Source organism: Tyto alba, unplaced genomic scaffold, assembly GCF_018691265.1.
Source record: "Tyto alba isolate M040663 unplaced genomic scaffold, T.alba_DEE_v4.0 Super-Scaffold_20000042, whole genome shotgun sequence".
NCBI lineage: Eukaryota > Metazoa > Chordata > Aves > Strigiformes > Tytonidae > Tyto > Tyto alba.
In genome coordinates this window covers 969,129-984,142 of record NW_024881293.1, presented here as the reverse complement: position 1 = coordinate 984,142, position 15,014 = coordinate 969,129, and the positions used below count along the sequence as shown (strand labels likewise).

General features: G+C 64.8%; 1 protein-coding gene across 4 annotated transcripts; it reads right to left on the bottom strand.

The window, feature by feature from the left end:
- Window positions 1-34: 34 nt before the first annotated feature.
- Window positions 35-10,179, bottom strand: PHC2 (polyhomeotic homolog 2). Of its 4 annotated transcripts, none has more exons than XM_042794562.1 (15): window positions 9,991-10,179; window positions 6,565-6,753; window positions 6,313-6,471; window positions 6,110-6,187; window positions 5,861-6,022; window positions 5,661-5,765; window positions 5,345-5,558; window positions 4,320-4,654; window positions 3,316-3,475; window positions 1,633-1,841; window positions 1,385-1,514; window positions 1,121-1,256; window positions 906-1,047; window positions 507-813; window positions 35-377 (listed from the first exon to the last, which is right to left on the bottom strand). In XM_042794562.1, exons 2-15 carry the CDS (start codon window positions 6,706-6,708, stop codon window positions 223-225), a joined length of 2,436 nt encoding a protein of 811 aa, XP_042650496.1. In that variant the 5' UTR covers window positions 6,709-6,753; window positions 9,991-10,179; the 3' UTR covers window positions 35-222. The 4 variants fall into 4 exon arrangements, with proteins under 4 accessions (XP_042650496.1, XP_042650499.1, XP_042650497.1 ...); XM_042794565.1 differs by having other exon boundaries at window positions 507-756; XM_042794563.1 differs by having other exon boundaries at window positions 1,121-1,235.
- Window positions 10,180-15,014: the final 4,835 nt, after the last annotated feature.

The window sequence follows — 15,014 nt, the reverse complement described above, 5'->3', positions numbered from 1 at the left end:
ATACACACCCCTGGAGATGTTTTTTTTTTGGGGGGGGGGGGGGGGAGGGTGGGGGGTGTGGGGTGTGTGTGTGTGCCCTGGGGTTGGGTTGTGCTCAGAAGTGACTCCCCCCCCGCCCCCCACCAGCCCCCCTCCCCACAGCTGGGCAGGGGTTTGGAGGGGAGGGTGTCCCACGGGTGTCCCATGGGTGCCCCCCCCCCCCGCCCCGCCACCCAACCGGCTCTAGGAGTCCTTGAGCATGCTGATGCGGGCGTAGATCTTGAGGGCCGGCCCCAGTTTGATGTTCATGGTGCTCATGAGATGATCCTCCTTCAGCAGCAGCAGCGCCTGCCCGTCGATCTCCTGCGCCCTGAACTCCTCCGCGATCTCCTGGCAGCCTGCGGGAGGAAAAAAAAAAAACACTCAGCAAAAAACACACACACACCCCCCACACCCCCCCCCCCCAAAAAGCGTGTGTGTGTGGGGGGGGGGTGTGTGTTCTGCTGTTCCCCCAAAATATTCCTCACCCGGCAGCGAGCGGATGAACTCGTAGACGTCCTCCACGTTCCACTTGCTGGGCTCGCTCGGCAGGAAGCGGTGGCCGATGCTGGCCAGGTCGCGGACGTGGACGTCGGGCAGCTCCATCTCACGCAGCTCCAGGTCTCGCTCGCCCTGCCGCCGGCGGGACGTGGAGGAGCTGGCCGAGATGGGGGAGAGCGGTTCCTCGTAGCTCGAATTATCCGAACAACGACTCGAATCTTCTTGGCTGTGGTTGAGCTGCAACGACGCCGTCACGGAAAGAGGCACCGAACCCGGCGAGAGAGAAACCGGCGGCTGCGGGACGGAGCAGCGCCGGCCTCAGAGCCCACCCGTGCGCGTGTGTCACCCCGGATTCGGGGAGCAATCTGCCCGGCCCCCGCCCTCACCTGCTTCTTGGTGTCTTTGCTGAGGGTGGGCAATGTCCCCTTGCAGGTCCGGCGGCGGCCGTGGGGAGGACCGCCGGGTTTTTGCAGCTTGCTGCGATCGGGGTGGAACAAACCCACCCGCTTCGTGCACCCCACATTGTACCTGTGGGGAGGGGAGGGGGTGAGGGAGGCTGGGGCCTGCTGGCGGGGGGCCGCGGGTTTTTTTTTGGGGTTACCTCTTGGCACAAGCCATGGAGCAGAAGCGCTTGGAGCGCTTGAATTTGTAAGCGAAGTCGACGCGGCCGCAGAGCTCGCACTTCAGTTTGGGGGGGTTCCCCTCCTCTTTGGATTCTGGGGGGCGCGGAGGGACGCCCAGAGAGAGAAACGCAACCAGCTCAGCCGTGAACCCCCAAAATATCACCCGTGGGGGGGGGAGAGAAGGGGGAGTTCTAGCACACCCCACTCGGCGAGGGGATTGTTCTGGGGGGGCCGGGCGCTACCTTGTAAATAAGGTTCCTCCATTTCGGAGTCGGTGGTGGTGGTGTTGTCCTGCTGTGGGAGTTTCTCAGCCAGCAGCTCCTGCGCATACTTCTTCTTCAGGTTTCCCACCAGCAACGAGGAGCGCCCCACCTGTGATGGAAAAAACACTAGTGGGTGCTCCCCCCCCCCCCCCCCGCCCTCCTCAAACCTCCCTCCCTCCTTAAAATCCAACTCCACGAGGGAATATAAGGATGGGGGGATACGTTACCGGGAACGGTTCTGCCCCTTCCTGGATGACGAAGCCCTCGATAACGTGGGTGAGGATTTGGGGTTTCACGATGGCCTGGGGCGGTTTGTTCTCACCATTGTGGGGGGCAGCGCCGGCGACGGTGGAGGCAGAGCTCCCGGTGCCCGAGGTCATGCCGGGAACGCTGGGCAGCGGCGGGGGCTGAGCATGAAGGCGCTCGGCGGGCGGCTCTGCGGGGGGGGGACCCAGGCGCGCACCCCCTGTTACAGGGGCCGCCGTGACGCCGGCGGTGACGCCGGGGCCTGGATTACCATACAGCTGGGCTGCTTTGGGAACGGGGGGGGGGGGGGGGGGGGGGGGGGGGGGGGGGGGGAAGGAGGAGGAGGAGGAGCGGGGGGGGGGGAGGAGGAGGGGAGCAGCTGCCGCCGCTCCCAGTGTGGCCCAGTGGGTCCCAGTACTGCCCCGCAGAGCCCTTGTGTATAGCAGTGGGAGCCCCCCCCCCCCTCAGCGCACCCCAAAATATCCCGGTGGATCGCGGACAGCCCCCGAACACCCCGGCAGATCCGAAAGAACCCCCCGAGACGCCCAGGAAGCCCCCAGTGCGCACCAGTAAAGCCCCAATACGCCTCAATAAGGCCCCCGTACGCCCCAGCAGAGCCCGATCTATCCCGGGAAAGCTCGATCTACCCCAGTAAGGCCCGGTACGGGCTGATGCACCCCAGCCAGCCCCCATCTCCCCCAGTAAAGCCCAGTATGCTCCAGTAAGGCCTCATCTGCCCCCGCACGGCCTGGGAGGCGCCGGTAAGGCCCCGGTAGGCCTCGCTAGGCCCCGGTAGGCCCCAGCACCTTTGTCCGGCGGCGCAGCCCGCTCCCCCCGCCCCTACCTGCGCCCGGGCCGCGGCCGCGGAGCCGGGACCGGGACCGGGGCGTGTGTGTGGGGGGGGGGTGGGGGGGCGGATGCGGAAGTGAGGTCAGCGCCCGCCGCCCCGCCGGGCCGAGCCGGGCCGGGCCAGGCCTCGCCTCGCCGGGGTGGGTGCGGGCGGGGCCAGGCCGCACTCACCGGCGGCGCTCAGCGGCTCGGCGGCCCCATGGCGCGGACAAAAGGCGGCGCGGGCGGCGGCGGCGGCGGCGGAGCGGGGACAAAGGCGGCGGCGGCGGCGGCGGGGCCGGGCCGGGCCGGGGCGGCGGCGGCGGCTGCGCGGGGGCGGGGCGGGGCCTGGCGCTGGCCACGCCCCTCACGCCCCGATTGGCCGCCGCCGCCGCGCGCGCGCGCGCGCGCCCCCCCACGGCCGCCAGAAAGGCGGGGCCAGCGGGGAGGGGCGGGGCTACAGCTCCCCCAGCAGCGCCCGTGCCCACGCGTGGGGGTGGGCGCTCCCTCCCTACACAGACACGCGCGTGGGGCGGGGGACAACCCCCCCCACCGCCCCCCCCCCCCCGAGACCCCTCTACAAGCAGAGGGGGCCTCCTGCCCTCCGCCCGACTGACCCCCTCCCAGCACTGTGTCACGCGTGGGCCGACGCCACGCACACCCCTAGTTCGCAGAACCCCATGCGGAGCCCCGCAGGCACCACGCACCATCCCCCCGCCCAGTGTCCCCGCCGCCGCCGCGACCCACCAGCGGTATGCGGGGGGGGGTGGGGTTTGAGGTTGGCTCTGCCCCACGAGTGGGTGCCCGTGGAGGGGGAAGGGTGGCGTGGGGCTTACCGTGAGTGGGGGGCCGCTCGCCCTCGGGGGTGTCAGGGCCCGGGGGGGCAGCGGGCGGCGAGAGGGCGGGGGGCTGCGGCGGGGCGGCGGGTGGGCTCTCAGCGCTCCTCGGGGCGGGCAGCGGGTCCCGGCGGGCGCCCTCGGGGACCCCGAGTGGGGGCTGCAGCGGCGGGGGGCACACGCGTGGGCGAGGGTCAGGTGTGCAGTGGGGTGGGCAGGGGGGCACGCGTGGGCGCGCCCGGCTGGAGCGTGCCCACGCACGGGAAGGGTGGGCACACACCTGCGGGTGGGGCTGGCCCACGCGTGTGCACACACGCGTGTCGCAGTCAGGCGTACGTGTCCACACACAGGTGTGTGATCCAGAACGTGTGTGATCCACACACGTGGGCACGGATCCGGCACACGCATGTGCATGGATCTGGCATGAGCGTGCACACGCATGCACGGATCAGACATGTGTGGATCGAGCACACGCGTGCACAGATCAGGGGCACAGGTGCACACACACGTGTGTGGATCTGGCAAACCGTGCATGGACCCAGTGCACACACGTGTGCACGGATCAGCCCCGCGTCCATCGAGCGCACGTGCACACACACGCGTGGATCAGGCACATGCACCCCCCCACGTGCACAGATCAGGTGCATACACGCATGCACGGACCAGGCGAACACGCCTGCACACATGTGTGCACAGACCGAGCACGCACACCCACACGCCTGTGCACGGGTGTGCCAAACCCGTGCGTACCCACGCGTGGACCTGGCACGCGTGCACCACCGTGCAGACACACAGATTGAGCACATGTGCACCCATGTGCGCGTGCGTCAGCCGTGCCCGTGCGCACACGCAGCTGCACCCCTACCACGTGCACACGCGTGTGCACAGACCACCCCCGCCCCCTCCATGCACCCCCCACCCCTCCCTCCCCATGTACACGGATCACACACCCCCCCCCCCGCACACCCAAACCCTTTGGGGGGACACGGGGGGACGCCCCTCACCGTGGCGCCGGCGGGCTGCAGCTGCAGGATGACGGCAGAGGCGTGCTGGAACTTGCGGGGGGCAGCGTGGCAGCCGGGGTGACCGTTGGGGGGGCCGCTTTCACCCCCCGCTCCTTGGGGGAGCCCTGCTTTGGGTTGGGGGGCCGGGCCGGGGCTGGCAGGGGGCAGGGGTTGGAGTTGGGGGGCTGCGGGGGGGCCCGGGGGGGGCTGCCCACGGGGCGCCAACTGCTGCTGCTGCTGCTGCTGCTGCTGCTGGATGACGAACTGCTGCGGCTGCGGCGGCATCGGCTTCGGCGGCTGCTGCAGGAACTGGGGGGGCTGCAGCGGGGCATAGGCTGCGGGGACAGCGACGGGGGGACAGGGACCCCCCCCCCCGTGTCACAGGGTGCCCCCACGGGCCCCACCCCCAGGATCCTCTCCCCCCAGGGCGATGCTGCTCCTTGCTCTAGCATCTGTTCACTCTGGTGCCTACTGACAACCAGCTTTGCCAGCTCCTGCTGTGGATGGAGGCTGGGCTCGGGTGGTCCGTGATCCCCCATTTTGGAAGCCACAGCAGCGCAGCATCCCCAGGCTCCATCACCCCGTGGGGCCCCATGGCCCACACCCTCACTGCTCCAGCCCCCTGCACCCCACTATGGAGGCTCATCCCACAGGGCCCCAGGACCCTACAGGTGCAGAGACCCTCCCAGGCAGAGCCCCTGTGGGGGTGCTTGGACCCACAAGGTCCCAAATACAGGCAGGATGCCAATGTACAGGAAGCACCAGTGCAGGCCATCATTAGGTTTCAGAGTGAACGCCCCGCAGGCTGCTCAGCTGCAGGCTGTGTCCACCCTGCTCACCTTGCCCTGACTTTTTGAGCGCCCAGGGCAGCGGTGCCGCGCCCCTGAAGTGGATACATGGGGTTGCCGGTCTCACGTACAGGTGAGAAAACCATCATTAGGTTTCAGAGTGAACGCCCCACCCTGCGGCTCCTGCACCACCCACAGGTGCCCCCCCACCCCCCCTGACTTGGTGCAGCACCTTACCTGGGGTGACGAGCGGGTGGGCGGCAGCGGGGGCGGTGGCACGGGCCAGGGGGTGGGCGCGGGCGTCAGGCCCCTCGGCTTTTTTGAGGTGCTCGGTGGGGGGGTCAGGTGGGGGGCCCCGAGGGGGGCCGGCCCGGGGTGGGGGACCGCCGGGGGGCTTCATGGCCAGGGCAGGGAGGTGGGGGCCAGCGGGGCGCAGGGCCAGGCTGTGCACCTGCAACGGCAGCGGGTCAGGGGGTGGCTGGGGAGGGGGGGTGTGGGTGGGTTTGGAGGGGGCTGTGGATGCAGCGGGCGGGGCGGGGGGGGGGGGGCTCACCTGGGGGGCGGCGGGCGGTGCGGCGGGCGGCGGGGCGGGCGGCGGGGCGGGCGCAGGGCTCTCGGGCCGGACAGCGCTGACGGGCCCCGTGGGCGTGAAGATGAGCTGGGGAGTGGGGGGGGACACGGAGAGTGGATGGGTGACATCCCCGGGGGGGGGGTGGTGTGGGTGTGGGTGCGGGTGTGTCCCCCCCCCCTTACCATCTGCGCCCGCAGGTACATCTGGGCCTGGCTGGCGGTGAGGGCGGGCGAGGCGGCGTTGCCCAGCAGCACGGCTTGCTGCGCGATGCCCGAGGCGCCGGGGGCCACGCTCTGCGCCCGGTTCAGGAGCTGCGCGGCCGCCGGTGACGTCGCCAGGTTGATCTGCGGCGGGTTCAGGCTGAGGGGGGCACCGCGCCGGATCGGGGGGGAGCGCGGAACGGGTGCCGGAGGGGACACGGGGGGACTCACCGTGGGCTGCTGCTGCGGTGCCGGCTGGGCGCCGTTCGCGCCCGAAGAGCCGCTCTGCCTGTTTGCCGCCAGGCTCGCCTGCGGGGAGGAAAAAACGGTGAGTGTCACCCGCCGTGCCGCAGCGCGGCACCCATGGGTGCCCCCCCCCCCCCGCCCCGCCCCGGGGAATGGGGGACGGGGCAGGGGGGGATGCTGAGCCGTACCTGCTGGACGGCGGCCAGGCTCTGGAGCTGGGCGCTGGTGAGGTGCTGCTGCTGGAGCGCGGCCGTCTGCAGCATCAGGTGCTGCTGCTGCGCCGCGTACATCTGCTGCAGGTACTGCGCCGCCGTGTTGGGCTGCCGGTGCAGCGCTTGCTGGATCACCTTTCGAAGGGTGGAAATACGTCCCCGGGCTGCACCCCGACCCCGAAACGCCACCCGCCGACCTCCAACCCCCCCCCCCCTAAAATACCGGACCTGGACTGTCTGGCGGTCAGGGATGCTGCTGTAGACGGAGATCTGGGGAGCGGGCGGGCGCGCGGTGCCGGTGCTGCTGGGCGTTGTGGCAGTGCCGCCGGCGCTGCTGGAGGGCAGAGGTGCCGGGAGCTGCTCGTTCTCCATGGCGGGGCGCCGGGGTGCCGCGAGGCAGCGGGGGTCAGGCTAGAGCTGGGGAGGGGGGAGGCGAGGGGTGGGGGGGGAGAAAAGGTGAGAGGGGGTGCCCCGCAGCACCCTAAGTTGGCACCCGATGTCTGCTCCGAGCCGTGGCGCCGGGTTACAGCTGGGGCGCTGGTGCAGCTGTGCCAACGGGTGTGCAGGACCACGCATCCCCCCCCCCTTGGGGTGTTTGGGAAGGGGATAAGACACTCCCCCCCTCCCCCGAGCCCCTCCCGTTGAAAGCTCCTGAGGCAAAACATCTCCCACCCCAGGGTGCACCCATGGGTGCCAGCTGGTTGCAGCAGGGGGGCCTTGCACCCACGTGGCCACCCGACCTGGCACCTCCGGCGCAGCCAAACCCCTCCCCGGGGCCGGGTGCAGTCCTGCCGCGCTTCAAAGGCCCCAGGGGGGTTGCAGCCCCCTGCCCACCACTTCCTGTCTGCCGGCCCCCCCGGCCGCGGGGGAGCCGCGGCTGTGACCCCCCCGGTATCGAGGAGGGGGAGGAGGAGGATGGCAGGATGGAGGAAGGCCGGCGGGAGGCCCCACGGTTCATCCTGCCACCCAAAGAGCGGGGTCAGCGGGTCCCCCCGGTGGGGGGAAGGGGGCTGGGGCCGCATCCTGCCCTGGGTGGTGAGGGAGGGGCAGGGCGGGGGGAGATGAGGAAAGGGAGGACTGAAAGGAAAGATGGACGGAAGGACAGACAGAGGTAGGGAAGGGATGATGGGAGAGAGGGAGGGACGGACAGAAGGACAGAGGAAAGGGAAGGGTAGAAGGAAGGACGGAGAGAGGGACGGCTGGAAGGATGGAAGAGACAAAGGTAATGATGCAGGGACGGACAGAAGGACGGACGGGAGGAGGAGAGGGATGAAGGGACAGACAGAGAGAAGGAAATGAGGGAAGCAGGAAAGGGACAAAGGACAGGAGGGAAGGACAGAAGGAGGATGGGACAGAAGGAAATAGGAAAGAGATGGCAGGAAGGAGAGAGAGCAAGGGAGGGAGAGACGGATGGAAGTAGGAAAGGGATGAAGGACAGAAGGAGGGATGGAATGACAGACAGGAGGAGGAAAGGGATGGACAGAAGGATGGATGAACCAGGAGGGAGAGGCAGCAGGAGGAATGAATGGATGGAAGGATGGACAGAAAGAGGAAAGGGATGGAAGGAGGGAGGGAAGGGAGGAAGGACGGACAGAAGGACAGACTGAAGGATAGATGGAAGGAAGGAGGAGAGGGACCAAGGACAGGAGGAAGGAGGGAAGGGAGGGACCAAGGGATGGAGGGAAGGACAGACAGCTGGGAGGATGGATGGACAGATGGGAAGAGATAAAGGGAAGGACAGACAGAAGTAAGGCCGGATGGACATTGGAGAGGGACGCAGGGATGAAAGGATGGACAGAGGAAAGGGACGGAGGGAAGATGGAAGGAAGGACAGGTGGAAGGAAGAAGAGGGACAAACGGATGGAAGGGGACGGACGGGAGGAGGACAGGGACAGAGGGACACAGGGTGCTGCAGAGGCCACAGGGGGGTTCATGGGCAGCACCACCATCACCGTGGTGGCCATGAGGCTCCGTGGCCACCAGTAGCCACTGCGCTCCAGTGGCACCTCCGCTCACCTGGCAGGGACACCATCCCTGCCAGGCCCCTGCGCGGCCAGGCAGCGGGTGCCACCGCCATGGGTGCCACCTCCATGGGTGCCACCGTGGCAGGACCTGGGACAGCAGTGTGGGGCGCTGCAGACCATGGACAGCGGCCGCGGCGGGTGGCCTTGGTGGCCACAGTGGGTGGCCTTGGTGGCCACACCACAGCACGACCCCAGCAAACCACACCCGCCACCTCCAGCACCCAAGGGATGTGGCAGTGGTGATGTCCACTGCCTCGGTGGCCCGTGGGGTTGTGTCCCCTGAGGGTGCTGCTGCCCTGAAGCATGGGGTGGGACATGCACATGTCCATGGGGGTGGCAGCACGTGTCCCCACCGCTCCTTCATGTGGCCCGTGACACTCCCAGCCCCGTGTCTGTCTGCCAGCACGTGTCCACCATTAGCCGGAGAAATTTTGGGAAGCGCTTTTCCCCCGCCAAGAGGCCACAGACCTTTTTTCCCCCCTGAGAAGAACCTGGTGGCACCCGAGTGACATTGGGCCACCGCAGTGACCGACACAGAGGGACCACGCTGGGCTCATCCGGAGCCAAAATCCCCCCAGGAGGAACACGGCACAGGAAGCTCCTGGCAGCACCCACCACCCACCCACTGTGGGGCCAAGCCCCCCTGTCCTCACCTGCACCGAGCCCCCATGGACTTTGGGGTGTCTGACAGGGGGACCTCGCTTTTGAGCTACAGCTGACAGGAGAAATCTGCTTCTGACCCCTGTAAACCCCTCAAAACCATTAAACCCACCCAAAATAAAAAAAATAAATAAAAAAAGGGGAAGAATTCCAGCACCACTGAGCAATGCAGGACCCACCACGGGTGGGGGATGTGGGGGGCCCCACAGCTGGCACAGGGAGGAACCGTGGAGCTGGAACCCCCTGAGCTGAGCCCAAAATGGGGGTGCACAATGATGGGGGGACAGGGAAATCATAAAGGGGGGGTGGGAAAGGATAGAGGGGGGAAGATAGAAGGGGGGTGGGATATAATAGTAAACACTGGAGTATGATAGTGGAGGGGTGGGCAATAATAAGGGGGTGCAAAATCAGAAGTGGGGTGAAAAACAATGTGAGGGGTGGGATATAATAGAGGGGGGGTCAGCTAAGATAGTAAGCAGTGGAACATGATTGCGGGGAGGTGGGAAAAATAATAAGGGGGGGCAAAGTCGGAGAAGGGGGTGCAAGATGATGGTGAGGGGCAGGATATGGTGGTCGAGGAGGGGGAGTTGTGCGGGGTGGGATATGATGGAGAGTGGTGAAACCTGATGGTGTGGGGTGGAGAGTAATAATAAGGGGGTGCAAAATCAGCGGGGGGGTGGGGGCACAAGGTGATGGTGGCAAACATGAGTGGGGGTGGGTGGGGAATGGGGGGGGGATCTAAAGGGGGGGAGGGGAACGGCCGAGGGGACACGGGGACTGGTGGGGTCTGAGCCAGGCGGGTGGCGGTGGGCGCCCGGGTGGGTAAACTGAGGCACGGCGGGTCCCGGGGCGCATGCGCGGCGCGGCCCCCCCCCCACCCCCCTTCTCCCCTCAGTCCCCCCCCCTCCCCGGCCCCGGCCCGGCCCAGACAAAAGCCGCCGGGGCCCGGTAGCGGCGGCAAGCGCGGTACCTGCGGCCCGGGCGGAGAGGCTCCCGCCGGCCACGGCCATGGCCCAGGCGCCTCCGGGGACGGGCGGGGGGCGCAGGGGGGTCCCGGTGCCGGTGCCGGTGCCGGTGCCGGCGGGGCCGGGCCCGCGGCCGCTCCCTCCTCCCTCAGGCGGCGGCGCGGCGGCCCGATGCCATAACTCATTTGCATTCCTCCGCGCGTCACGTGAGGCGGCCGGCCAATCGCCGCCCCGCCCGCCCCGCCGGACACGCCCACCGAGCCCCGCGCCCGCCGCGACGGCGGCCGCCGCTCGCGCTCGCCATGGCAACGTGGGGAGGGGAGGGGGGGGGGGCAGCGGGGGGGGTGGGGGAGCGGGGTCGCCATGACAACGGGGAGGGGGGAGGAGGAGGAGCCCCGGGGGGGGGGGGGGGGCCGGTACCGGAGGGTGTCGCGGCACAGGGGTGTTGGCACCGGCCCCCGGTGCTGCCCGGGGTCACTCGGGGTCGCACCTCGGGCTGGTACCGACGGGGTGTGCTGCGGCGGGGGGGGGGGGTGGTGACATGGTGACATCGGTGCCCGTGTCCCCGGTGCTACTTGAGGTCACCGCGGAGGTGGCCAGGCCCGGTACCGGAGGGATGCTGTGGCGGGGGGGTGGTGGCACCGGCCCCCGGGGTCACCCGGGGGTGCTTCCCGGGGCCGGTACCAACGGGATGCTGCGGCACGGGGGGGTGGTGGCACCAGTGCCCGTGTCCCCGGTGCTGCCTGGGGACACCCGTGGGTGTTCCCAGGGGTGTCCAGGACCAGTACCGGAGGGACACTGTGGCGGAGGGGGGGTGGCACCAGTTCCTGGTGCTGCCGGCGGTCTCCCGGTGACACCCAGTGGGTGCTCAGTGCCGGCACTGGAGGGATGCTGCGCCGGTGGCACCAGTCCCCGTGTCCCTGGGGGCACCCCGGGGTGCTGCTGGGAGGGTGCTGGGAAGGTCCAGCTCCTGCCCTCCTGTCCCCGCTGCTGAGCGGCATCACCCTGAGGTCCACCCAACTCACTGCATTTAATGCCACCGGTGGGGACATTATTTGCAGAAGGGATTTGGGGCGCTGAAATTCAGTTAATCACACTTAATTTGCTGCTGGCTAATTAACACCTCTTCATCTGGGGTGAGCTGGAGAAACCTGCAGCCCCCCCAACCCAGCAGGTCGCCCTCAAATTCCCCCGGGGCTGGATGGAGCTGGAGGTTGGTGGCTTCATCCCTGGTTTTTCCAGACCCAGGCGGGAGCTGGACTTTGGACCCGTCTGCCCGGCAGCGGGTCAGGAAATCAGTGCGGCGAGGGAAAATAGTGCTGGGCCAGAGGGGCCAGCCCTGCTGTGAGCTCAGTAAATAAAAATATCTGCTCCCAAAGGGCTGGGGGGGTTGCAAAAGGGACTCATAGGTTTGCAACAGGGATTTGGGGGTTTGCGAAGGGGTCTCGGGTTTGCCGTGGGGCTAGGGGGGTTTGCAAAGGGACTTGTGGGTCTGCAGTAGGACTTGTGGGCCAGCAACGGGACTCACGGATTTGCAAAGGGAGCTTGTGAGTTTGCGATGAGGACTTGTGTGTTTGCAACAGGACTTGGGTTTGCAAAGGGAACTCAAGGGTTTGCGATGGGACTTGGTGGTTTGCAGTGGGACTCAAGGGTTTGCAAGGGGATTTGTGGGTTTGCAAAGGGGAGTCCTGGGTTTGTGTGCAGGACTTGGGGTTCGCAATGGGATCTGTGTGTTTGCAGCAGGGCTTGTGGGTTTGTAATGGGGCTCGAGGGTTTGCAAAGGGGACTTGTGGGTTTGCAACGGGACATGGGGGTTTGCACATGCGGCTTGAGGATTTGCACACAGGACTCTTGGGTTTGCAGTGGGGACTTGTTGGGCTCAAGAGGAGTTGAGGATTTGCACGTGGGACTCGAGTTGCATGTGGCCTTTGAGGATCTGCACCATGGGGCTTGTGGATTTGCAGAGGGGACTCGTGGATTTGCAAAAGGGCCTTGAGAGTTTGCAACGGGGATTTGTGGATTTGCAAAGGAGATTTGTGGGTTTGCAACAGGAATAGTGGGTTGGCAAAGGGGACTTGTGGGTTTCCACAGGGGATTCGAGGACCTGCAGTGGCACTTGTGTTTGCAGTGGGGCTGGGGTTTGCAAAGAGGGCTCGTGGGTTTGCAAAGAGGGCTCGTGGGTTTGCAAAGGGAACTCAAAAATTTACAAAAGGGACTGAAGGATTTGAAGTGGTGGCTGGGGTTTGCAAAAGAATTGCATGTGGCACTCGAGAGTCTGCACGTGGGGCTCGAGGATTTGCAAAGGGGGCTCGAGGGGTTGCACGTGGGGTTTGAGGACCTGCAGAAGGGACTCGTGGATTTGCAAAGGGGATTTGTGGGTTTCCGCGTGGGACTTGTGGGTTTGCAAAGGGGTTCTGTGAGTTTGCAGTGGGACCCGTGGATTTGCAGTGGGACCCATCATGGGTTTGCAGCTTGGCCGGGCTGGGGAATCCTGCGGGGGCTGGGAGGGCACTGGGGCGGCTGTGAGGGCTACGGAGGGGCACTGGGGGCTACTGGGGGCTACTGAGATGGCTATGAGGCGTGGGGGGCACAGGGGGGGGGCTGTGAGGACTATGGGAGGGCACTGGGGGAAACTGGGTGGTCTGTGAAGGCTATGGTGGGGCACTGAGGAGAATTGGGGGGGGGGGTGTCTATGAGGGCTGTGGGGGGACTCCAGGGAAGCTTATTTGGGGGTACTGAGGGGGGACGTCCCACGGGCTGGGGGGCGGCTGAACCCCCTCTTTGGCCTTCGCGGCTGCTGCCACGAGGGGGCAATGCCTTCCCTCCCACACTGAGCCTGCACAATGCCTGCATCAGCCGGGATTTAGCCCTTCCCCCCCCCCCTTTTTTCCCTTTCCCCCTCATTTTTCCCCTTCCCCCCACCCTTTCCCCCCCCCCCCCCCCCCCCTTTCTTCCGCTTCTTTTTTTTTATTTTTTCACCCCTTTTTTTCCCCAGGACCTCCTGGGATTCAGGATGCTCTGGGCCCACTTGAGCATCCCTGCCCACACCAAAGCCACCGCAGACCAGTGTATGGCCCAAATCGTGCCCTTTTCAACCCAAAAAAGCCACGCCGGGCAATGACCTCACCACCCGTGGCAGAGATCGGGCAAGGGATCCCCATCAGGTACCACCACGGGTGAAAGACGATGCCCATCAAGCAAACCTCCAGCACCCTTTGCCCCTGGAGATGTGGTTTCATTTTGGGGTACCCCATCCCACATCCCACCCCTCATCCCCACCTCCATATCTCCACGTTGAACCCCCCCCACACCCCCCAAAAAAATCCAAGTGATGCCAAGATCCAGGCGTCCCGATGCTCCCCGTGCATCCCACCGGCACCGGGCCACGATGATGCTGGTGGGATGTAATTCCTGAGCGCTCCGGGGAACCAGGCAGGAAAAGCTTTTAAGCAAAAATCCGTATTGTTTCCACTCAGCGGGGTGACCATTCAACCTCCAAACACGCTCAGGGTTGGGTTTCCAGCCGGAAATTTCCCTCTGAAGGTACAAAAAGCCACATTTGGCCCCAAAAAATAAGGGGGGGGGGGGAAGAAAAAAATTCCTCCACCTCCCTGCGCGTTCAGGCTCTGCAAATATTTATGCGGTTCAAAAAGGTCCCAAGGGAACAAAGCACGGACGCGGCGCGTCCCCCCCCGAACAATGAAGCCGGATATTTTCTGATGCGAGTGGAGCCGAGGCTGGAGCCGGCTCATATCCGCCTACCTGTGGCCTCCAGCTGGTTTAAATCCCACCAAGAAAAGGCAAAATATTATTTTTTTTGGGGGAAAAAAAGGCTTTTTGGAGAGAAAATTTTTTTTTTTTGAAAAACAAAAAAAGGGGTTGAGGGGAAAAAAAAGGGTTTTTTTTGGAAAAAAAGGCTTTTTGGGGAAAAAAAAGGGCTTTATGGAGAATTAAGGCTTTTTTGGGGGAAAAAAAAAAAAAAGGACTTTGCACAAGCGCAAGGTCACAGCTCCTTGTAAGCATCTTTAGCATGGCAGGGTGTCACACCATGGTAGTCCCCAGGTTGCTGGTGCACGGTGTCACCATGTCCCTTTTTTAATGAAGCTGGGTGATTTAATGAGGCTGGGAGCTCGTTATCCCCTACTGGGATGGAGGGTCCCCCCATCCGTCCCAGCCTCCCCTGCATGAGCATCCTGGGATGCAAAGGTCACCGTGATGACCCAAGGCATCACCCCAACACCCCCAGAGACCCCCCAGCCTCGAGCATCCCCCCCATTCCAGGGCAGGAAAGCGAGGAAAAGGGAATGACCGAGGTTACATAAATATTTTGAGCCAGCTTTCGGGGGTTATTTCATTTATTTGCAATGGATTCGGGTATTTTTCCAAAGGAAATTGCAGGCTGACGCAGTTCCCACCCCCCTCCCCTCCCCCTGCCCTCCCTGGCTTCTTCTGGATGCTCTAAAATGGGCTCTTTTTGCACAATTTTGCCTGAAGGTTTTTTGTTTTTTTTTTTTTTTTTTGCAATTCCCTCCATTTTTGCCCCAAACCCTCTGTTTTCCGCTCATGAAGCAGAAATTGCATTTTCCATCCACTTGGTGTCAGCTCCAGCCCCCTCTCCAGCCCTGCCATACATCCGTCCATCCATCCCAAACCACCCCAAACCCATGAGTGTTGGCTTATTTCGGGGGGATGCATTCACCTCCCTGCAATTAAAGCCTTAATTTACCATTGTTAATGATGATCAGGTCATGAATATCCTATAGGATCCATATGGGAGTGATTCAGCCTCTGTTTTTCAGCTGGAGATCCTGCTGGGTGCCGAATCTGCACTGGGATCCAAGCACCTTTTAGTGCTTTAATTCTGCTCATGGCTCCCATGCATCATCCTCTTTGGGTTAATTAAATCACACCAATTTAGTTCAGAAATGGCTTGAACTCTGGGATGCAGGGGGTCTCCCAAAACCAAACTGCTGCTTTTGGTTGCAATGTGAATTTTTTTATCCTGGCATGTCAAAGCAGGAGGAGCCAA

Excerpts from the sequence above, each read along its gene's own strand:
- PHC2 (XM_042794562.1), bottom strand. The coding sequence starts at position 6,708 with ATGGAGAACGAGCAGCTCCCGGCACCTCTGCCCTCCAGCAGCGCCGGC. Across the intron at positions 1,842-3,315 it reads CGAGCGGCCCCCCACTCACG|AGCCGCCCGCCGAGCGCCTT; the intron begins GTAAGCCCCACG and ends CCCCCCCCGCAG. Across the intron at positions 1,257-1,384 it reads GGAGGAACCTTATTTACAAG|GCGTCCCTCCGCGCCCCCCA; the intron begins GTAGCGCCCGGC and ends TTCTCTCTCTGG.